This window comes from Mercenaria mercenaria, chromosome 13, assembly GCF_021730395.1.
Source record: "Mercenaria mercenaria strain notata chromosome 13, MADL_Memer_1, whole genome shotgun sequence".
Taxonomy (NCBI): Eukaryota; Metazoa; Mollusca; class Bivalvia; order Venerida; family Veneridae; genus Mercenaria; species Mercenaria mercenaria.
Genome location: NC_069373.1, coordinates 70,906,385 through 70,931,238, shown reverse-complemented (window position 1 = coordinate 70,931,238; position 24,854 = coordinate 70,906,385). Strand labels below are relative to the sequence as shown.

General features: G+C 35.5%; 1 protein-coding gene across 1 annotated transcript; it reads left to right on the top strand.

Annotated features, from left to right (window-relative positions):
• Window positions 1–23,553, top strand: LOC123528801 (probable cytochrome P450 CYP44). The gene is made up of 10 exons (XM_053520972.1): window positions 1–133; window positions 975–1,212; window positions 4,843–5,022; window positions 5,356–5,366; window positions 6,504–6,699; window positions 8,560–8,734; window positions 9,376–9,542; window positions 11,802–11,880; window positions 14,729–14,888; window positions 18,152–23,553. The coding sequence occupies exons 1-10, from the start codon at window positions 1–3 to the stop codon at window positions 18,304–18,306; spliced, it is 1,494 nt and encodes a 497-aa protein (XP_053376947.1). The 3' UTR covers window positions 18,307–23,553.
• The last annotated feature ends 1,301 nt before the right edge of the window (window positions 23,554–24,854 follow it).

The following is a 24,854-nucleotide window of genomic DNA, read 5'->3' as shown; positions in this document are numbered from 1 at the left end:
ATGGCAAAGCACAGCAGCTACTGTCGAGGGTTCCAGCAGTGTAGTAACAGATATGATAAAGCGAAGCCCTTTGATGAAATACCAGGGCCTAAAGGACTACCCTATATTGGTACAATGTTGAAGTATAGGAAAGGTAACTAACGTCTAAGGCCTAAAGGACTACCCTATATTGGTACAATGTTGAAGTATAGGAAAGGTAACTAACGTCTAAGGCCTAAAGGACTACCCTATATTGGTACAATGTTGAAGTATAGGAAAGGTAACTAACGTCTAAGGCCTAAAGGACTACCCTATATTGGTACAATGTTGAAGTATGGGAAAGGTAACTAACGTCTAAGGCCTAAAGGACTACCCTATATTGGTACAATGTTGAAGTATAGGAAAGGTAACTAACGTCTAAGGCCTAAAGGACTACCCTATATTGGTACAATGTTGAAGTATAGGAAAGGTAACTAACGTCTAAGGCCTAAAGGACTACCCTATATTGGTACAATGTTGAAGTATAGGAAAGGTAACTAACGTCTAAGGCCTAAAGGACTACCCTATATTGGTACAATGTTAAAGTATAGAAAAGGTCACTAATGTTCGTGGAATTTTCAGGCTTTGCAAAATTGCCAGACTGGCAGGCAGATTTGCAGCAGGTCTTGTTACTTTAGTAGGTGCGGGACCAGATACTAACTCAAACTACCAAACATTTCAAAACTGGCCAAGAATGGTTTCCCTTGATACAAAATGTAAAAATGTTTTAACTTTATCATCATCTGTATAAGCACCGCACCTCATTCTAGAATGTAATAATCTGAGACTAGTTGTAGATACATATGGGAATATCTGGTTTGAGGGTAACTGTTTTGGTGGTAACGAAGCTCTTCTTCAGTCGTGTGCAAATTTAGCTTCTGAAATTAGTACCTACAGGTAGGATAACAGAATCAATTTACAGTTGCCTTAGTTTACAGTATGTTCCTTTATTGCAGGACCATTTGGTAAATACAACATAGATAGATATCAGGAATCAGTGGTAGACTTGTATCAAAGATATGGAAAGATTTGCAAAGAAACTATTGCAGGGAGGACTATTGTACATTTATTTGATCCAGATTATATTCGAACAGTCTTTCAAACGGAAGGAAAAACCCCGCATGTGGCTCCGCTGATGGAAACAACACAGCTATATAGAAAACAGAGAGGATTTTCGCCAGGACTTGGTAACACGTGAGTAATTACGTGTGTCTCTAATAAAAAATTCTATGTGTTGAGCATGCTGTGTTAAATTGGGGGGAAAAATTGTAGTGTATTGGCATCTAGAATATAACACAAAATTATGAAATTTAAGAAAGTATTTATTCCAAAATAGAAAATACACAAAGTGCTCATTTATAGTTCCTTCTAAGTATCATCACAGATCAAATGATTTAAAGCCTTTATAGTATGAGAGTAATTATACCCCCCACAAAACAAAGTTTGGGGGGTATTTAGGAGTGAACTTGGTGGTCGGTCGGTTGGTTTGGTCGGTCTGTTGGTTTTGCATGGTTTCCGGATGATAACTCACGAAAGGCTTGACCAATTTAAATAATTTTTGGTACACAGGTGTAACATCAGAAAATACAGGTCAAGTTCGAATTTGGGTTCAGTAGGTCAAAGGTCAAGGTCACAGTGACCCTGAACAGTTAAACGGTTTCCAGATGATAACTTGAGAACGCTTGAGCCTAGGATCATAAATTTTGGTACACTGGTGTAACATCATGAAATGCAGGTCAAGTTCTACTTTGAGATCTGTAGGTCAAAGATCAAGGTCACAGTGACTCGTAACCGATAAATGGTTTCCGGATGACAACTTGAGGACGCTTGGGCCTAGGATCATAAATTTTGGTACACAGGTGTAATATCATTAAATACAAGTCAAGTTCGACTTTGAGGTCTGTAGGTCAAAGGTAAAGGTCACAGTGACTCGTAACAGATAAAGGGTTTCCGGATGATAACTTGAGAACGCTTGGGCTAGGATCATAACTTTTGGTACGCAGGTGTAATATCATAAAATACAGGTCAAGTTCGACTTTGAGATCTGTAGGTCAATGGTCAAGGTCACAGTGACTCAGAACAGTTAAATGGTTTCCAGATGATAACTTGAGAACGCTTGGGCCTAGGATCATAAATTTTGGTACACAGGTGTAACATCAAGAAATACAGGTCAAGTTTTACTTTGAGGTCAGTAGGTCAAAGGTCAAGGTCATAGTGACTCGGAACAGTTAAATGGTTTCCGGATGATAACTTGAGAACGCTTGGACCTAGGATCATAAATTTTGGTACACAGGTGTAACATCATGAAATACAGGTCAAGTTTTACTTTGAGGTCAGTAGGTCAAAGGTCAAGGTCACAGTGTCTTGGAACAGTTTAACAGTTTCTGGATGATAACTTGAGAATGCTTGGGCCTAGGATCATGAAAATTGATAGGGAGGTTGATTATTACTAGCAGATGCCCCCTAATGATTTTGAGGTCAGTAGGTCACAGGTCAAGGTCACAGTGACCCGGAACATTTAAACAGTTTTCGGACAATAACTTGAGAATGCTTGGGACAAGGATTAGGAAACTTAATCTGGAGGTTGTTCATGTCAAGCAGATGACCTGTATTGACTTTGAGTTCCAAAGGTCAAAGGTCATTTAAACCTTTTACGGACAATAACTTGAGAACACTTGGACGGAGGATCATGAAACTTCATAGGGAGGTTGATCATGACTAGCAGATGACCTCTATTGATTTTGTGGTCAGTAGGTCAAAGGTTAAGCAAGTTTGGCTTTGATACTGGCTTAGTTCTGTGACAAGGCCATATTGTGGGGGTATAATTCGTCACTCCTGTGACAACTCTAGTTTAATATTAAGGTAGTGGACCTGTATAAAATTTGCAATTTCCTTGGGATTACATAATCTCCAGATGCTGCTTTGGTTTTCTGCAGCCGTTACTGTAGCTGAAACTAGCACAAAGTTTTCCTCACCAGTCAAGAAATAGAGAATATTAGGTCACTGTTTTTCTGAAATTAAGTTTATCCAGCAAGTCAGAGAAAGGTTTATCCCCCCGAAGCTCAGCTGAGGGTGATAAACTTTTCAGAGACAAGCTGCGTAAACTAAAGTTCAGAATGACAGTAACCTAATACATGTACAGTTGAATCTCGGTATCTCGAATCTCAAGGGACCATGCTTTTTATTTCGAGATAACCGCAATTCGAGTTATGAGGAGGGACGTATATGACATTGATACACATATCAGTTCCATTATCCAAAGCGCGAATCTTTCTTGTAATCACTTGTTTCCTGTAATGGACTTTTAAGCTCCTTATAACATAAAAACTGTTTCCTTGATGCAGTGTATACTCTGTGTTTATCAGTTTTTCAAAGAACAAAAATGTTTTTGAGTCAAGTTTCCTTTCTGTACCACGTTCCTTCTCTCGGAGGATTGACAGCATTTCGATCTGACATTTTGAACAAATGATGCTTTCCCTCAAGAAGTTATTTTTTTAAACAGTCTCATCGCGATTCCCTCTAATTAATCCTTATTAAAGTCACAACTGTTCAAACTAATTAATTCACCAGTTTAAATCAAAAGCAATTTTCAGAACGTCTCAAAACAAATGACCGCTGATAAAAGAAATTTAATGTTTACAGCATACAATTATCATTATGGCATGTGCAGACAAGTATGACATTTCATTTTGATAATCACCGCGCCTTTGAAATGTTGACATCACGTGTTACTGGTTAGGCAACAAACATGGACATGTGTTAAAAACCAACCATATTCACAATGACATGTATGAAATTTTATCACATATTTTTCTAACTTCGTCTTACCGAGTTTATAATGCACTTGAATTTTATTGACGGGACTGAAAATCCCGTTTGACACGACCGGAGTCTCGGTAAGTCAAATTTTGATGTAACCGGAGTTGAATTGCATATATAAAGAAGGAAATTGGACGGGACTTGAAAATTTCTTCGACTAAAGCGGAATTTCGAGGTAAGTGAGTTTGAGATACCGAGTTTCGACTGTATTTGTTTTATCCTGCAGTCAATAAAACCTGTTATGAGCAAAATATTTCATAATCATAATCACTTCAATTAAACACAATTGCTTGGATATTACAACAAAAACATAAATCCTTACCTGACAGTTCGACTTTTTTGTAATATGAATCACAGGTGCTAACTGGGAATTTATGTACAAGACAAGTAATGAAGTTTTGACTTGGATAAAATATAGCTGAAAATGACTCTTGAATTGAAATCAAATGCCTGCAGTCTCTACCTTAAACTGCTGCATTTCCAGCATGAAAATAAGAATTAATCGAAAATCCTACAATAAAAGGCTTTGATCCAATAATTACGACAAATGTTCTTCTTAAAACAGGTTAAAAGCCTCAATTTCTAACCTGAAGAAGATTTACGCCCCGAAATGCCAACTTGGACAAAGTCAGGGTGGATTGACTCAGGCTTAAAAAGATTCTCTGAATCGTTACTGTATTGAGCTTGAATAGAATTGAATAATTTTTCATTCAGTTGCAGTGGTTGCATGATGAACTGTTTGAAAGATCATCACATTTTCTGAAATCTTGACCCAGTTCACAATGCTTGCTGTACATGTACTTAAAAAGTAGTCCATCAGCACCTGCCATGTAAAGGCAGGGTGGCGTAAACAGTATATTTCCTATACGTAGAATGTATTATCAAAGGTAAATTGCCGATTAGAACTGGTGGTCCACTACCTTTAAAGGATTTCTGCATGTGCATGCTTTTGTGAAAGAATTTGCCAACTTATCTACAGGCAGTTATTTTACGTACTTTTCTCAGAAATGGTGAAGAGTGGTATAAATTACGTAGCGCAGTTCAGCAAATGATGATGCGACCTAAAGCTGTCACAGTGTATCTGCCATTTGTTACTGAAGTTGCAGATGATTTCATCAAGCGATTAAAAGAGATACGTGATAAAAGTGGTCATGTGAAAAATCTTAGGAATGAAATTTCAAAATGAATGTAGAATGTAAGAATATTTATGTTACCTTAATATATATTCTGTTTGTTGTTTTAAAAAGAAGATATAATTCATCAGACAATGTCTTTAGTTAGATGCAAAGCATATTTTGACTTGAAATTGAAAGTGGATTTCATGTCATGATAAAAAAGCACAAATCAGTATAAATTTAAATATAGACAGGTTTTTTTGCCAACATTGATTTAAACATATTTTATTTCAAACATATGTGCATACTACATTTTACAATTTACAATATCGATATTATACATGTTGAAAAGGATAAGATCTGAATGCTAAGCTTATAAAGGCCTTCTCCTATTGCCAACATTGAATATGGTATGTCATGATAGGCAAAACGTATTCACAAAAAAAATAGTTTTGAACATGCATGGTTGAGTGGTTAAGTTGGCTGACTTCGAATCACTTGTCCTTCAAAGTTGTGGGTTCAATACTTGCAAGGGGACAAATTATTTCATGAGCAATCCAGCAAGCTGGCTTGCATTAAGTTGTTGATTCTACACGGATGTCCAACTTTTGTGAAATAATTTTAGTTGGCTCCCTACACAGTTAATGGTGGCAAACCAAACTTCAAATTAATGGCATGTACACTGAAATAACATACACAAGGACCAAATTTTAACTATAAATTAAAACTTGAACAACATGAGCTTAAACTTGTGAGTAAAATCAGTTAAGATGGCCTTATGGTCAGGCAGACTTTCATTAAATTGAAACAGATACAGTGGCAAAAGAGTTCCAGTTATTCATTATTTTAAACAAATAGAATAATATATATATCATTCAATTCACTGTAACTCTAGTTATTACTTATCCTTCCATTGTAGATTCTGCAGGGGGTGAAATCTTGATTTTGACTTACTTGTCCAATTTTGCCATGAGCTTTTATGTTTGATGGGTATATAGTAAAATATGGTGACATTCTGCTTGTCTGTATGGGTGCTTGGACAAGCTTGGCAAGTTTGACAATTGATTTTGCCACCCCTGTGGAGATATTTATTTAAAAAATAATAAAAATGTTCCAATAATTTTATCAGTTAATAAAATATGGGCAGGAGTTCGGATGCATAATATTTAAATCACGAGTGTGATTTAATATTCACATCCAAATGACTAAACAAATAAATTTATCAGTTAGAAATTGCTTGTTTCAGAAAATTTGATGTACTCTTTTATTACTACTACTTAGCCCTGAAAAAGTTGAGTATTTAGTCGGCAAATAACGGAAGCAGAGTAGAATCTCAGAGTCATGTTACAATCGTAGGATGAAATGGAACAGCTATATTTTATCGTAGATTCATGTATAGGCAATTTCGCTATATGTTTATATAGCAACTGCTGCTGATCGTGTTAGAATTCAAGTTGAATTTACCTGAAAATTTTTTAAATTACAATGTTGAATCAGCAATATTTGAAAACAAATCCATTCAAGATCGTTTATATTCTTTTTCCTCTGTAGCTGCAGCAATGACGGTATTTGAGGAGCGACTGCACTGTTTGTCGAGTGGTCCAGACTCGGAGGTACAGAAGATGATTGATGCTAACTCAGATATGTTTACATTGTCAGCAAAGATGAAATTCCAGCTTCCATTGTATAAAATGTTCGAGACTCCGACATGGAAGAAATTGTGCATGGCTGAGGAGTGTGTATACAAGTAAGCATGCTAGATTAATAAGCTTTTACTTGATAAGCCTGTGAAATATTTTTAACCTTTCTTCAGCGGATATGAAAACTTCTGGTTCGGGAAATCAGTTGACGGTTTTTCCCTGCTTTCAGAATAGTAATGTTCTAACTATGTATATTGTTCCATTCAGAAGGCTTGATAGATGATGATGATACATGTTATCCTGTTTGGGATATACGAAAAAATTCCTTTTTGTTGACTAAGCAAATGGGAGTTTCCCCTTAAGTTCACTTAGAGATATCAATAGGTCATAGCTAGTCAGTAGATAGTAGATGAAACTTTTGTTATAATATTCTTAAATATGCTTTAACCTGTAAATATCAAACATTTTAAATATATTGCAATGTCTATAAAATATAAACAATATAAAGAACAGCCATTTTTACTACATGTATGTATTTTGCATATATTTCTTATTGATGTTTTTGTTTGTTGACCTACATTTTTACAACACAAGTTTTTGATAAATATATGTTACCTTAATCACATAGAATTGTATGGTTTTTCAGCTCACCTGAACCTTGTTATGTCTCCCACCACACAGTGGTGTGGGAGACATATTGATTTACTCCTGTCTGTGTGTATGTGTGTGTCTGTCACAAGTCTTGTCCGCACTCTAAGTCGAACATTTCTCATCCGATCATCCCCAAACTTGAACAAAATGTGTTTGACCATAAGTCCTCGGCCAAGTTCAATAACTAGCCAAATTGGCCCAGGCACTTCGGAATTATAGCCCTTGAATTACCGAAAATCGGCCTTTTTACTCATGTCCATGCTCTAAGTCGAACATCTCTCATCTGATCTTCACCAAACTTGAACAAATTGTGTTTGACCATAAGTCCTCAGCCAGGTTCGATAACTAGCCAAATCGCCAAGGCACTTCAGAATTATGGCCCTTGAATTACCCAAAATCAGCCTTTTTACTCTTCAAAGGTATATTTCTAGTGAGTAAACAGTATGTAAAGTCTGACTTACTATTTAGATTATTAGGCTGTTGTAGGAGACATGCGCTTTTCTCAAAAGCAGCTCTAGTTCAGGTTGTGTTATTAACATGGGTAGATGGTCCAGTGTCTGTCATCAACAATTTAACTGAAACATCTTTTCCTGGTCAGAATTACATTAAACTTGGTCTGAAGCATCTTGACAAGGTCCTTTGTAAAATTTTTCCAAATGGGGGCAATTGGTAAATATTAGGGGCTACTGGAGCTGAAAATAAGAAAACCTTTAAACAACATCTTCTCATGAACCGCTCACTGACTATTATTTAGTAACCTCTCAATACAGTTGATTCAAACTACACATTTGTTGTAGAATTTTTTTATAAGAGGAGGCTGTCCCTGTCTAGCTAGCTTGTGGAAGGTCAGACATTCTGCACATATAATGCTGGAAATAATGTCTAGATGAGTACCTGAGGTTCCCACCAGATCTACAAATCTTTTCCTAATATTTTCCACATATTTAAGGCAATGTCTGTCATTACGCCTGTTGCAACCCCAAATGTACTACATCATTGTTAAAATGTTCAGTTCTCCACTGTGTACAAGCCAAGCCGTGCTCAGTTGATAATAGATATAATAATTTTGCTCATACTTTTGTCTCTGCATGAATTCAGTTACTTTAAAGATAAAGGTTCTTGTATAAAAACCTGTTCTATATGCTGCAGTTGTAAGTTCTTACCTAGTCTTTTCTGTTAGACAGTATTTCACACACCTTTATTGCAGTTCTCAGTCATGGGTAATGATAATTAATATATATTTGCAGTTCTCATTTTATGAAATGGGTAATGTGAATTATTATGCAAATGGCTTACCATATTTGCCGTTATTTCAGGATAAGTGAAAGATATCTAAATGAGGCTATATCTCGTATCAGTAACCTGGCCAGAAATAATGAACTTGAAGAGGGACAGTATAATTTTTTGACATATTTGCTCGGAAGACCAGAATTAGACAACAGAGATGTTACCATCATTTCCCTGTCCTTGTTTGGAGATGGACTTAGTACAGTAAGTATTAAGACTAAAAAGAGGGATAGAAAAAAGTTATGATAAATCTGCTTTGTTGCCCAGACTTGGGTTTATTGCAAAGAGTGTTTAAACTAAAAGAGGGACAGTATAATTTTCTGACGTATCTGCTTTGTTGACCAGAATTTGATAATAAAGATGTAGCTTTTATTGCTCTGTCCTTATTAGGAGATGGACTTAATTAGCACAGTGAGTATTCAAATTTTAGAGGGACAATTCAGTTTTCTGACATGTCTGCTTGGTACACCAGAGTTAAATTTTTTTAAGTGAATATTAAAAATTTTAGACTAAAAAAGGGAGAGTGTATTTTTTTGACGTAACTGCTTGGTTGACCAGAGTTAGATTTAGTGTAGTGAGTATTTAGACTGGAAGTGGGACAATATAATTTTCTGAGGTCTTTTTTTGCTATTAAAACTGGAAATTGCCATGTGAGATGTGCAGCGAAACACAACAGAAACAAACAGAAAGTTAGCTCTTGTCCCCATGAAATTGTTGTTTTGCTCAAAACAACAAAATTTAATGCGTACAAAGTTATATTATTTCATATTATTTAAGTTTCTATGGAGAAGTTTCAAGTGATCATACAAGTAAATCTTTCTAAGAGCCATTGTTGCTCTTTTCAGACATCACCAACACTAGCCAGCAACATCTACTGTCTCGGTAGGTTTCAAGATGCTCAAGAAAAGGTATACCAAGAAATTCAGAGAGTTGTTCCCCCTGGATCACAGATAACTGCAGAAATGATCAACAAAATGTCTTACCTTAAAGCATTTGTGAAGGAGGCATTCAGGTAATAAACTCTGTGTAATTTCAAGGAGGTATTACGCTCAGTTGTGTGTAGATATCATGTAAAATGATGTATGTTCATTTATCAAATAATCAAGGCCTTGGCATTGTTTATCATCTGATTTACCATGGTTCAGAGTTCAGATGGAGAGGAAATGAACCATGAGTGGTTAAATATCAAAGATTGACCATGGTAAATAAGACAGTAAACCGCTAGAATGCCTTGTTTATTTTCATTCTACAAGTTTATTGAAACAGGATGATAAAAAGTATGCTGAACCGTAATTGAAACTCGATGTCTCAAACTCGCTCATCTCAAAATTCCGGCTATCTCAAACACACTTTCAAGTTCCATCCCAAAAACACATGCACAAAATATAATTTTAAGACAAATTTTAATTATCTCGAAGTAAAATGCTCATCCTTTGGTATTCAAGATACTGAGTTTTAACTGTATATTAATCTGAGTTATAATGAAGTGTACATCATGCGGCTATTTGACATCATAATGTAAATCATTAAACAGTCTAGGAAACATGATCTGATAAGTATTTATTCCTATATAACTCATATAACAAGTGACCCCCAGGGCGGGGCCTCTTTTCGCCCCAAGGGCATAATTTGAATAATCTTGTTAGAGATCCACTAGGTAATGCTACATACCAAATATCAAAAGCCTAGGTTTTGTGGTTTCAGACAAGAAGATTTTTAAAGTTTTTTCCTATATAAGTCTATGTAAAATTTGTGAACCCCGGGGCGGGGCCTCTTTTCACCCCAGTGGCAAAATTTGAACAATCTTCATAGAGGACCATTAGATGATGCCACATGCTAAGTATTGAGGCTCTATGCCTTGCAGTTTGGGACAAGAATATTTTTAAAGTTTTTCCTATATAAGTCTATGTAAAACTTGTGACCCCAGGGCAAGGCCTCTTTTCACCCCAGGGGCACAATTTGAACAATCTTCATAGAGGACCATTAGATTATGTCACATGCCAAATATCAAGGCTCTACGCCTTGCGGTTTTGAACAAGAAGATTTTTAAAGTGCATTACAACTTCAACCTGAAATTCTAGTGAAGAGGGGACATAACTCATAGCATTTTGGTGCCAGCATTATGAACCTTGTGTCATATGATGTGGTAGATGATGTGGAACAACTATACTAAGTTTGAATCAAATCCATTTAGTAACAACAGAGATATGGCGAAACAGCACCAAATTAAACTGAAATTTTAAGTAAAAAGGGGTCATAATTTATGAAATATTTATGCCAGAGCTATGGATCTTGTGTAATGCACTTTTTAGCTCACCTGTCACAAAGTGACAAGGTGAGCTTTTGTGATCGCGCGGCGTCCGTCGTCCGTGCGTGCGTCCGTCCGTGCGTAAACTTTTGCTTGTGACCACTCTAGAGGTCACATTTTTCATGGGATCTTTATAAAAGTTGGTCAGAATGTTCAACTTGATGATATCTAGATCAAGTTCGAAACTGGGTCAAGTGCGGTCAAAAACTAGGTCAGTAGGTCTAAAAATAGAAAAACCTTGTGACCTCTCTAGAGGCCATATTTTTCATGAGATCTTCATGAAAATTGGTGAGAATGTTCACCTTGATGATATCTAGGTCAAGTTCAAAACTGGATCACATGCCTTCAGAAACTAGGTCAAAAGGTCAAATAATAGAAAAATCTTGTGATCTCTCTAGTGGCCATATTTTTCAATGGATCTTCATGAAAATTGGTCAGAATTTTTATCTTGATGATATCTAGGTCAAGTTCAAAACTGGGTCACATGAGCTCAAAAACTAGGTCACTATGTCAAATAATAGAAAAAACACCGTCATACTCAGTTCAAAACTGGGTCATGTGGGGACAGGTGAGCGATTCAGGACCATCATGGTCCTCTTGTTCTCTATCTCAGTAATTACTAAATAGGTTTGAATCAAATGTCAAGTAGTTGTTCCAAATTATTAGCCACATGATATGACATTTGGTAAATTATTCTTGCAGAAATTTTCAGCGAATTGTGTCCCTTTAATACTTATTTAATGTTTTAATACACTTTATCTCTATCTCTATCTACTAAATACATTTGATACAGACTTAAGCTATTGTCCTATATCCACATTGGAGTAATTCAACACTCCAGTGACAGCTCCAGCTTCCTCAGATGTGCCCAGTTTCACTATCCAACATGGAAATAGTTGAGCGCACTGTCTCCTGTGACAGCTTTTGTTAGTTGTTGTTTTAAGAAGTTATTTTCTATTGCAGATTTTTCCCAATAGGTCTTGATGTAGCAAGAATACCTCAACAAAATCTCACAATAGGAGGTTATCAGGTCCCAGCAGGGGTATGTACTGTTTCTTCAAATAACTGAAAACTGGAGATAATATTTAGTTATTAATTATTAACCTTTAGCCTGCTAGCGGCAAGTTATTCTGCCTTTGCAACCAGTGCAGACCAAGATCAGCCTGCACATCCGTGCAGTCAGATCATGGTCTGCACTGTTCGCTATTCAGTCAGTAAATTTTCAGTGAACACCCCTAGTAATAATAAATGGTATTGCCCAAATTGAATGATGGACCAGTCCATTTTTATACGCCCGAAGGGACGTATTATGTTATGACGCTGGTGTACGTCCGTCTGTCCGTCCGTCCGTCTGTCCGTCTGTCCGTTAGCAATTTCGTATCCGCTCTGTAACTCTTGAACCCCTTGAAGGATTTCAAGGAAACTTTACACAAATGTTCACCACACTGAGACGATGTGCAGACCACATGTTTTGGATGTCTCACTTCAAGGTCAAGGTCACACTTAGGAGTCAAAGGTCATATCAGTTTGTTTCGTGTCCGCTCTGTAACTCTTGAACCCCTTGAAGGATTTCAAAGAAACTTGACACAAATGTTCACCACACCAAGACGACGTGCAGAGCGCATGTTCCGGATGACTTGCTTCAAGGTCAAGGTCACACTTAGGGGTCAAAAGTCATATCAGTTTGTTTCGTGTCCGCTCTGTAACTCTTGAACTGCTGGAAGGATTTCAAAGAAACTTGGCAGAAATGTTCACCACATTGTAACGATGTGCAGAGCACATGTTCTGGATGACTCGCTTCAAGGTCAAGGTCACACTTAAGGGTCAAAGGTCATATATGACTTTGCTTTGTGTATATTGCTCTGCATTGCAGTGGTCTTGTTTTTATTTGGCAGATCTCTTTTTTGTACTTACAATAATTTTTTTAATTACTTCCCTTTTATGTTACTATAAATAGCTTATTTTGAAACTTTTTTATTATTGGCTGTAGGGAAAAACCGAGACCACTTTTCTGTGGTACAACATGGATGGTACCTCCAATTTTAAGGTGTATTTTTACATACCTATACCTGATAAGGATTTTTTTGTAGACTTTGATTTTTTTTTTTTGTGGACTTAGATTTGTTTTTTGAAGTTTTCCTTTTGTTGTTCCAGTCCTTTGGGGCTACAACAGTCAAGTTCTTACAATTTTGCTCCAATCCTATGATGTAAGCCTTCGGGTGTATATTGCCCCACATGGCGGCGCTCTTGTAGAAATTTAGCAGGCTAAGGGTTAAGGTAATGGGTACATCTGTGTTTTTAGCTCAAAGTGTGATCACCCTGTGTGAGGCAGTGTTTTCATCAACAGTTTGACTGTTGACACACAAGAGGTCATAATTTTTGCCCAGACTTAATAAAACTTGATCAAAATGTTTGTATTAACAAATTCTTGGAGCTTGAAACTTGGTCATCTTGGATCAAAAACAAGGTCAGATAATAGAAAAAAATTGTAAATACTTGAAAAACCATATTTTTAATTTGATCTTTGTAAAATTTGTCAGAATATTTGTCTTTTTGAAACCTATGTCAATTTAGAAACTGTCTCATTTTGTGTTAAAAACTAATTCAAACCATAGGGAGACCTTGCAGGCACTCTACTGGCCACATTTTCTACCTTTTCTACATGATACATGGCCAGAGATTTTGTCCTATGAAATCTAGGTCAAGTTTCGAAACTGGGTCATCTTTGTTTAAAAACTAGGTACAACAATAGTAAACATTGTTTACACTAGAAAAAACTAGGTCACAATCTGTCTTTGGTTTAGTGCAGTAAATGGCAGTTGTGTAATTCGGTCACCTTGTAATAAAATCAGATCATAGAAAAAGATTAACATAGTTGTCATTTCCGAATGGATCTTCATGAAACTTTTATTGTCCACCTCACTTTATACTAGAAGCAGATACAGTTCTAAGGTCAAACAGTCAGAGTCAGGGGAGTGACGCAGGGCCATCATAGCTCTCTTGTTTAACATACTTTATAGTTTGTTACTCATAACTCAAGTTCTATGTTATTTCTTGATTTTTTGGTATTGAATTATCTGCTTTTCAATGCTTTATGTTGTATTATCTAAGTCAGTACTTAACCCTTATCCTGCTAAATTTCTATAATGAACTTGTCCACCTTTCAATTTGGACAGTACCATTAACTGTTAAGTGCTTACCAAACGATACTGACTGAATGGTGAACAGTGCAGGTCCTGATCAGACTGCATGGATGTGCAGGCTGATCATGATCTTCACAGTTCGCAATGGCAGAATCAATTATGTCCAGCATAAGAGTTAAAGCATTGTAATGATATTCCTAATCTTCAGTGTTGTAATTTTTATTAATTGTTACAGAACAAACTTAAAGACTTTTTGCCTATGCTACAGAGTACAGGAACATTTATCCAATAAAGACTGTTAGAAATGCGCTCTTAATGTGTTCACGTTTTGTTTATATGTACTAACATCTTAAAGCGCTTCCTTAGAACAGGCTTCAGGATTATAAAACAGAAGTTGAAGACCAGTCTCAAAATGCAGTTCTGCCAATGGTCAATTCAAGACTGACCACAAAATCAACCAATCATATACTGGTCTGCAAACACAAGTTTTTGTAACCAAGATGATGTAAAGCTGGTAGTTTGCTGCAAAAAGTTTAAAATAGTAATCGGTTTAAGTGATTTAATTGGTTAAGCCAAGACATTCACGTGATGATGAACCCCTTGTTACTGTTCTTGTACTCAGGCATATTTTAGCATTTAACATGAGCATTATTTAGCAGAGTTTACACAGTCATGTGTGAACACCAGAAAAAAAATCATCCTATGATATTGCTGATTTTTCAGAAGATGATTTTGTTGACATTTCAGACACGTGTAGAGTTGAATAATTTTGTGATGTTTAATGACCCACAGTATTTTGATGAACCGGAAGAATTCAAGGCTGAGAGATGGTTAAGGGATGGTTCTGCTCAGAATATACACCCATATATCCTTACACCATTTGGTCATGGACCAAGGATGTGTGCAGGTAGTTTTCATTTATGACTGTCAATTAGTTTAAGGGAGAGAAGGGCAACACCTAGTATCCATGGAATTGCAGACCTATTTACTCCTACGGATTGTCTGTAATTACTACACACTACAGATTAATAACAAAACTTCTTTGGTAAAAAAATTAGTCCATTCCTTTTATTGATGCCTTTCTGTTAATAAAAACAGATTTTGCTTGATTAGTGCATCTGGGTATCCTGAATGCTTATTGACTATAAAGTGGTGAACAAGTGTCTTTCTTCATATTCATTATTATGCCCCCACTTTGGGGGGGGGGGGTGCATATAGATTTGCCCTTGTCCGTCCTTCCTTCCGAGAATGTTGTGTCACGCCTAGCTCCAAAAGTATTTGACGTAGAGTCACAAAACTTTACAGGAATGTTGGTCAGCATGTGTAGTTGTGCACCTGGGGTTTCACGTCCGGATTCATTCAGTCGTGTATGAGTTATGGCCCCTGACTTATTAAAAAATTGGTCATTTTAATGTTGTGTCGCACGTAGCTCCAAAAGTATTTGACCTAGAGTCACACAAGTTTACAGGAATGTTGGTCAGCATGTGCAGTTGTGCACCTGGGGTTTCACGTCCGGATTCATTCAGTCATGTATGAGTTATGGCCCCTGACTTAGTAAAAAATTGGTCATTTTAATGTTGTGTCGCACGTAGCTCCAAAAGTATTTGACCTAGAGTCACCAAAGTTTACAGGAATGTTGGTCAGCATGTGCAGTTTTGCACCTGGGGTTTCGCGTCCGGATTCATTCAGTAATGTAGGAGTTATGGCCCCTGACTTAGTAAAAAATTGGTCATTTAAATGTTGTGTCGCATGTAGCTCCAAATGTATTTGACCTAGAGTCACCAAAGTTTACAGGAATGTTGGTCAGCATGTGCAGTTGTGCACCTGGGGTTTCGCGTCCGGATTCATTCAGTCATGTAGGAGTTATGGCCCCTGACTTAGTAAAAAATTGGTCATTTTAATGTTGTGTCGCGCGTAGCTTCAAAATCATTTGACCTAGAGTCACCAAAGTTTACAGGAATGTTGGTCAGCATGTGCAGTTGTGCACCTGGGGTTTCGCGTCTGGATTCATTCAGTATTGTAGGAGTTATAGCCACTGACCTAGGAAAAAATTTGTGTCCTTTGTCAAATAGTGGGGGCATCTGTGTCCCATGGACAGTTTCTAGTTTCTAGTTTTCATATGAGTCACTCAGTGATTTCGGTATTGTCACTAGCAATGGCAAAACAATATATGAAGGAAAGTTTGCCAGCTTAATGTCAGAAAAACTTTTAAAGATTCTTTGTATTATATAATGAGTTTGCTATTTTCTGCTTCTATCTCAGAAAGGCATTTATCTCTTCCACTGTACTGTTTGTAACTGTGACTATAGCAGTATACACGGTTGTACAGACGACTGCAGACAGCATATTATTTCAGCACTGAAGAACTGTTCTCATATAGTTGCATTTCTCATTATTATCAATGTTTAATGGTTTACTTATTCTTGGTTATGTAAATACTATTCAACCTTAAGTTACTACTGACAGATACCAAAAACTACTGATAAAAGACTATCAGACTGCTGACACTGCAATTAGGGCTAAAACAGGTCTGGAATAGCCATTTGGCCAAAATTCCACAGGGTTGTGAAGTCATTAATTTCAACTTTTGAGTACGAGTTATGATTGTTCAGTCGGATTTTATTTTTTGGATTGATGCAACCACAAAGTTTCTGTAAAATAGCTGTTTAGCCCAGAATCAAAGTATCATGGACATGTGAATTCATGGATGATAAAGTGAATGGGAATTTTTTTGTTCATTGCCATTTAATTTTAGGGATTGATACACCTGCACATTCCATGAATATCTGTGATTTTACAATATCCAGTTAAGGTACTTCTGCATGGTTGATAAATTTGAAGTAAGGGCATAACATCATTTATATGGAAAATGTAGAATATAGCCTTGTTTCTGCATACGGAAATGAAAATCATTCTATGAATTAATGGGAACCAGTGAGTAAATTTATTACAAAGGCAATCTTACTTTCATTCTAAAGGTAAAATATGATACAGTATTAAAACATCTTACATGTTATATAATTAAAAAAATGTCTTAAAATCAGCTTGAAATGCACAGATTTCTGTAATCATGGGCAAACATTTTAAAAAAAAACAAGCACACAGACCTAAACATTTTATTTCACTATATAATAGGTTTTATGTACATGTACAATTGTGAGAAATTTGATTAAAATCTACATTGTAGAAAAATTTCTGTTCTTGAAAATGTTATCAAAATTGTGATTTTCCAATAGACTCAGAATCAGTCTAGCAAAAAATCTGACCCTGTACTTGCCGAATTTTCTAAGCATATTCTAAAGTTTTGGAAAAAACATGGTTTACTTGAATGCTACATGGTAGAAAAAATTTTGATCTGAATGTGCAGAAGTACCTTAATGGTCAGCAGTTGTTTTTGATGAAATGTCTTTTTAATACATGTGTACTTACCTTTAATTTACTGACTGTTGGTGATTTGATAGAAGACATTGTGCCTGAGATTATTCTTTCTCTGATTCATGTGGAGAAGTTGGCAGATAGGTACTTGTGGAGAATAGGTTGCTACTGGTACATTTTCCAGAACACTGGTTAGGTCATGTGGATATGTTGGCAGTTACATGTAGAGAACAGCTTAGTACTGTTATAGTATCTAGAAACACTGGTTAGGTTATGGGGAGAAGTTGACAATTACTTGTGGCGATTAGGTTAGTACTGGAAGAGTACTAAGTATCTAGGAACACCTAGGGAAGACCCGTTACTAATGTTACTAGAACTTGTGGGTCGACCCTTTTGCCTATTATATGTACAAATGACGTAGTTATCTGTTTATATATGTATATACTAGCAATAAAATATGTTTAAACAAAACTATCTAGGAACACCAGTTAACTTCCTGCTATTATGTAACTGAAATGTTATGGGAAAAATGTGCTGAACCCAACACAAACTAGCAAAATAGACTGACTGTCTGATTTAGGCAGTGATTCAATACTGGTGCAGGTTATATGTTGTGTTGCATGCTGATATGAACTGAATAAATTGACATTAGGTAGGGCATTTATAGTTAATTACAATATTGATGCGTTGATGATATTGTTGAGTGATATATCATATGTGTTATTATTTCCCATCATACAAATAAAAACATTGTAATAACTGTATATTGATATTGTGTATTATTTTGATTTCTAGGGAGGAGATTTGCAGAACAAGAGATGTACGTTGTGATAATTAAGTTGCTACAAAACTTTCGGTTAGAATGGACACATTCAGATCTTGGGCAGAAGTATCAAATACTTATGGTTCCCAATGCTCCTATAGATGTTACTTTACATAACAGGACATAGCCAGGTGCCAGCAATACCTCATTTGATGCCAGCTCTTCATTTGAGGTTACTTTCTAGGTTGTGTTCAAAATTTCAAAATGATTTTGAAGAAAATATAGTCCACCAGACTAGGACCTTACCTGCAGAGCTTTACTGTAATATATCATTTTAGGCATTTGGAAGATTTACAGTTAGGTTTATTACTTGTATTTGTCTCTGAAAGGGTAATACCGAGGTTCTCAACACTTTAGTCATTGGATTAACTGGCTATTGGCTTAATTGACAAAAAGTAAATCACTGAATCTGATAGAAATGGAACTAAACACAAATCCTGTAATTCTGATCTGTACCCCAATAGTGCATTGACATACAGTAAAACACTGATCACTCTTAACCCTTACCCTGCTAAATTTCTATAATGAACTTGTTCATCTTTCAATCTGGACAGTAGCATTAACTGTTAAAAAGGATGCATACCAAAAAGATACTAACTGAATGGCGAACAGTGCAGATCATGATCAGACTGCACGCAAAGGCAGAATTAGTCATGTCCAGCACGATAAGGGTTAATCACAATGCTCCATTCAGGGATTTGAGGGATCTAAACATAGAATATATAATGAAATGGCGAAGGGCCACACAAGGTTATTGTACTTAAGCTATCGATGCTCCAGCAAGCAGTGTTCTTCTGTACAGGTATGATGCAATAACAAAGAATGAAGTTATCCTTGGGGAAGTTTATACACTGAATAAAGTTTTGAGCAACTCGGTCCTAATGTATAACAAATATGAAATGTTATAAAATGTCTATTAAATATCAAATGTTAGAAATCAGTATTAGTCTGCTTCATATTTTACATGTTGTAATGCAAAGTTTTATATATATTATTACTGTGTTACTATAATAAACTAACCCGCCCACTTAGCTCAATAGGGAGAGCGCCGATCTATGGATCACGGGGTTTCGAGTCAATCCTAGGGCGGGCTGTATGTTCTCTGTGACGATTTGATAAAACACGTTGTGTCTTTCACCTCTAATTCATGTTGAGGAAGTTGGCAGTTACTTGTGCAGAACAGGTTTATATAACAAGTTTAAAAATGCTCTTAAGTATAATCTCAAGCCCTGGAGCTTAGAAATTTGCCATGTAGCATTTTGTAATGGTGCTGTACAAAGTTTGTTGAAATTATTTACCCCGATGAGCAGTACAGGGCAATCATGGCCTTCCAGTGTGAAAATCTGAATTCTGAAAATTATGATGTAAATATGGGGGTACTCGGACCTTTTCCAGAAAGTAGTTATTAAAAATCGACACCTAATTTTATGTAAAAAAGCTTTGAATTCATTCAGATGTTACCAGTATTTTGTATTTGCTTATATTCTAGCATAAAACTGCTGTTATTGCCACTTTTCGGAGGTGTTTTAACAGGAGAGAAAACGTGTGTTAACAGAGAGATTCTCGCGCTCACGTGCTGTTATAACACCTTTTTATATATGCGCGTTCCGTGGCAAAGCGTTAACGTATTACGGCCCCAAAACGGATAATTCAAAAGGAAATGACGTCAACGTGAATAAAAAACGTAGACTTTACCGCGCATTTCATGGAAATTCAATGACGTTGAGGGACAATATATTCATTTACCTGGTTTTCACGCATTTTATGCTAGAATAGCGTTAGTGCATATTCTTTTCGTGTTATAACATCTTCAGAATCCCTCGGGTACCAACCAGTCCCTCGGAATTCTGCAGATGTTATAACACAAAAAAACATGCGTTATCCCTACATTTATGCTGCTTTATATTCAAAATCTTGAATTTTCCACATTTTTAAATGATTCCAAATTGGATCTTTTTGTCAGATATTATCACATGGTGATTTGTTCAGCCATTTGATTGTTAATATAATTTTTCATAATCAGGAGTATATGTTGTTATGTTGAATTTTATCAATCAGTTATATGTATTATGTTGAATTTTACCAATCAGTAGTATGTATTATGTTGAATTTTACCTATCGGTTGTATGTATTATCAGGAAGGTCTAATACGGGGAGTAGAAACTCCGTATAAATCAATACATTTATCTGTATTATGCTGTCGTCCATACCTGTAAATATCGACCAGTCGTTAGCGATCGATATTTTGTTTTCGCCACTATCGATTAGCGTGTAATTAGCATTTTTACTTCATGTTAATCATGGAGCTATAACACTTCTTGTTCAAAGGGTTTACCAGTCACATGTTAAGTGGCGATAATTAGATGATCAGAGATTGATCTAAAGGGATTCTGAAGCAAAAACAGCATGCGACTGCATGTGGTGATATGCTTAATTATTATGAATTAACTCGAGCTCACTTCCCTGAAGAAATATTTTACCACGTAACTTCAAACCTTTATCAAAGGGCCGATTTTTGTTGGATTTGAATAAAAAAAATGGAAAATAACAGAAAGCTGACACTTTTCTTAATCTTGTAGAGCCATAATTATAATTATTGTTTATAATGTCAGATTTCTACATACAGAAACAAACATTCTTCTTGAACGTAGGGAATGTTTCAAACGAAATTGTTGTTTAAACTCCAAAAATTAGTTGAATAAATTTAATCTTAAAACTGATGTGTGAAAAATACAATGTATTTAAATTAAAATAACAATATTTTTTTTAAAAGGCCGACAACGAAGTTACATTTAGTATTCCGAACTTTTAGATAAAACTGCAGAAAATCATCTAGGTTTAACACGCATTTAAATGGTGAAGAACAGAGCAATATCATAAACAAATATTTTCATGCAACAGTTTACAGTTTTGACTTGCTATTTTCATTAAAATATGTCCTAATTTTTTTGTTCTAAATACTCTGAATCAACAAGGCAAATATCATGTAAAAAACGACATCTTTCTCTCTGGGTAAGACAAGTCTAGATATAGCCATTTTCACAGGGCGAAAAGTAACATTAATGTAGATATTTTCCATTTAAAAACAGATGCAGGCAATAATTTCATGGCAGAACTTTTGTTTTCAACAAAAAATTCAACAAATGCTTTCCCAGATTTTCACTGAAAGGACGAGTTAAACTGTAAGGCGTAAGTGTTTGAGTAATAGCAGAATAACCTACGGCATACGGTTCGATTGGACGACAGCATAAGATAAGATAAATGCCGGTTTCCAGTCCCCGTATCAGTTGTTCCAGGTATTATGTTGAATTTTACTAATCAGTTGTATGTATCATGTTGAATTTCACCAGTCAGTTGTGTTTACTATGTTGAATTTTACTATTAACCAACATTGCTGAGGATAATTTTTTAGCCTGTGGATAAATCCCAAGTTTTAAAAGTTCGGGAGTAAATTGGAAAATATGAAAAAAGTCTTGGATAAATAAGGTGTTGATAGCTTGACATTGTCGGTTAGATCCTGCACAATATGATATATGATGGCTTTGGCTGAAACAGACTTTTCAGTCCAGGGGAAGTTCACAATCCCCTGTTGTTTCTTTGATTTGAAGCCATAATATTTATACATCTAAAAATCTGAAAAAAAAAAGAAATCAACAAATAGACACTCGATAATTGCACTTATAAAATTTTCTGTCTCCATTGTAACTGACACCACTATAAGAATACTATTGCATTTAAGTATTTGGAGTAGCAGTCCAATAATTTTTGGAAGTGAAAATTAGCTTTTCAGATATTTAAAGAATGTTTTGCATAAATCCTGAAGCGTGGGCATTAATTGTATGCAAATTCTGTGCATATTCCAGTTTTTCCTTAGAGTAAAATATGCAGATACACATCTTATTTGGAGCACTGCCAACCAATAGTATATTATGTTGAATTTTACTTACCATTTGCTTGTTTTATATTTAATTTTGCCATTGATACAGTGATTCATTCAACTGTTTTTTTCTAAACAAGCTCATTTAAACATTTTTGTTAGTTCAGGTAGAAGAAATTGTCAGTATTTTCTAGACATACAGCCCGTCTGGATGTACATTCCATGTTTGTATGCATACTGTGAAATCATTAATATTCGTGGGGGACTAATTTTCGTGGATTTCGTGGTTGAGTCAATCCACGAAATTTAATCCAAATGAACAAGTATAATTCCCATTCATTTTATGTTCAAAAGTTGAAATCCACGAATTCATATCCCCAAGAAATTGCCGTTTTGACCAAAACCATGAAATTTCATGCCCATGAAATTAAATGATTTTACAGTATATATATGTCTTCCTGATATTTATCAAATGCTTCATATCATGTAAGTGAAATTATGTCGTTATGTGATTTGGTATTACACTTGTGTAGTAAACATTCTGACATCATTGTTGTTTTAAGTATAGGAGACTTTGGTCAAACTAACTTTGTCTATAACAGGTAAAGAAAGAAGAAATTTTGATGTCTCTGCTAAAAAAACTCAGATGATAAAAAGAATATTACATTAAAAAAATGTGCCTTTCCACATTGAATTTATTAAAACTCAAAAAAGTGTAATAATTCAGTATCTGGGTAGTATCATCTGCTGTAATGACCTTTCTTAATAGAAATATGTGCTCAAAGAAGCTTTTGGATTTCCAAAATGTGCAACAATGACCTGAACTTGATAGAGGTCACATGGGCAAACTGTGTGAATGATATTTCAGTCTTAAATGTAAAACAAACAAATTTTCTTATTTTATGTCTTTTCAATGGTTTTTACCAAAACCAGTTTTACCCAATTTATGTCATGCACATTCAATTTAATTTGGACAGCCTCACAAATGAATCAGTTATGTCACAATGTTAATGTTGGAAAAAATGTTGAATAATTTCTTTAACATTTTGATATGGTGGAGAACATTTCATTATGTTTTAGTAGGTATCAATATAATTATTATGTTTTAGTAGGTATTAAATATTTTGGAAAAAAGAAATCTGAACATTTTTATGCTCCCCGAAGGGCGAGCATATAGTTGCCGCTTTGTCCGTCCGTCAGTCACACTTTTGTCCTGAGTATAATTTGAAAAGTATTTATAAATGGCATTTAATTGAAACTCCACATAATCATAGAGGCCGTTGAGATAAAGTGCAGTGTCAAAGAATCATAACCTTAACTTACCTAGTTTTTGAATTATCTGCCTTTTTTATACAAAATAACGCTTGTCTGGAGCATTACTTGAAAAGTATTAATGGTATTTCATTGAAACTTCACATAATCATAGAGGCCATTGACGGGAAGTGCAGAGTCAAAGAACCATATTTCTACCTTACCTAGTTTTTGAATTATCTCCCTTTATTATACAAATAAGGCTTGTCTGGAGCATTACTTGAAAAGTATTACTGGCATTTCATTGAAACTTCACAAAATGATAGAGGCCATTGACGGGAAGTGCATTGTCAAAGAACCATATCTCTACCTTACCAAGTTTTTGAATTATCTCCCTCAAGCACGTGCATCGGGGGAGCATCATTCGGTTTTACCAATTCCTTGTTTATTCATATTGTAGTTCTGTAACTGTGAAAGTGATATAATGAAAATCCAACTGTTTGAAACAGCGAAAGTTTCAAAAATAATCCACTGTTATATTTATATAAACCATGGAGTGTTAAATAAAGATTTGTACCATGGCTTTCAAAACTTTGAAAGCTAGGCTCTGATTGGCAGCCTAAAGGTAGATGGAAAGGTCATCTGCATTTAATCATATTTGTATTCTGGATTGGAGCTAGACAAAACCCCTTCTGTACAAACCCCCTCCTGTACATATTGTACAATGCGGACAAAGTCCCTCTGGTACATTTAACAGAATAATAACAATGCATTGAAGGAGTTTTATCCAAATTCAAAGACAGCCAGAGGGGTTTTGTCTGGAAGTGGTTTTGTCATACACTCAGTCAGATGATGAAGTTGTCAATTTATTCTAGTCAGCTTGTATTTGATTAAACTTTGATTCTTTATTGGTTGCTGGTATTTATCATGCATATTTACATTTTGCACAATATATCATAGATGTAAAGACATTTGCTATTCAGGGTTTCTGCTTTTCAGGAAATAACCAGTATTAATTTTGAAAATAAAAGCTTCTATTTCTTTTTATTGTATTAAACATCAGATTGCTGTTTCAAGGGCGTTTTAACACGAGAGTAAAAATATGTTAACAAGGACATCACAATCATGCTGCTTAAACACCTTTTTAGCTCGACTATTCATAGAATAGTAGAGCTACTGGACTCGCCCATGCGTCGGGCGTCCCGATTTGGTTAAGTTTTTGTATGTAAGCTGGTATCTCAGCAACCACTTGTGAGAATGGATTGAAACTTCACACACTTATTCACTGTGATAAACTGACTTACATTGCACAGGTTTCATAACTCTGTTTTGCTTTTTTACAAAATGATGCCCCTTTTTTGACTTAGAAATTTTTGGTTAAGGTTTTGTATGTAAGCTGGTATCTCAGTAACCACTTGTGGGAATGGATTGAAACTTCACACACTTATTTACTGTGATAAACTGACTTACATTGCACAGGTTCCATAACTCTATTTTGCTTTTTTACAAAATTATGGTTTTGTATGTAAGCTGGTATCTCAGTACTC

Bases quoted from the DNA above. Each gene is read 5' to 3' on its own strand.
- LOC123528801 (XM_053520972.1), top strand. From the start codon at position 1: ATGGCAAAGCACAGCAGCTACTGTCGAGGGTTCCAGCAGTGTAGTAAC. The intron at 9,543-11,801 runs GTAATAAACTCT...TTTCTATTGCAG, and splicing joins TTTGTGAAGGAGGCATTCAG to ATTTTTCCCAATAGGTCTTG. The intron at 14,889-18,151 runs GTAGTTTTCATT...TTTGATTTCTAG, and splicing joins TGGACCAAGGATGTGTGCAG to GGAGGAGATTTGCAGAACAA.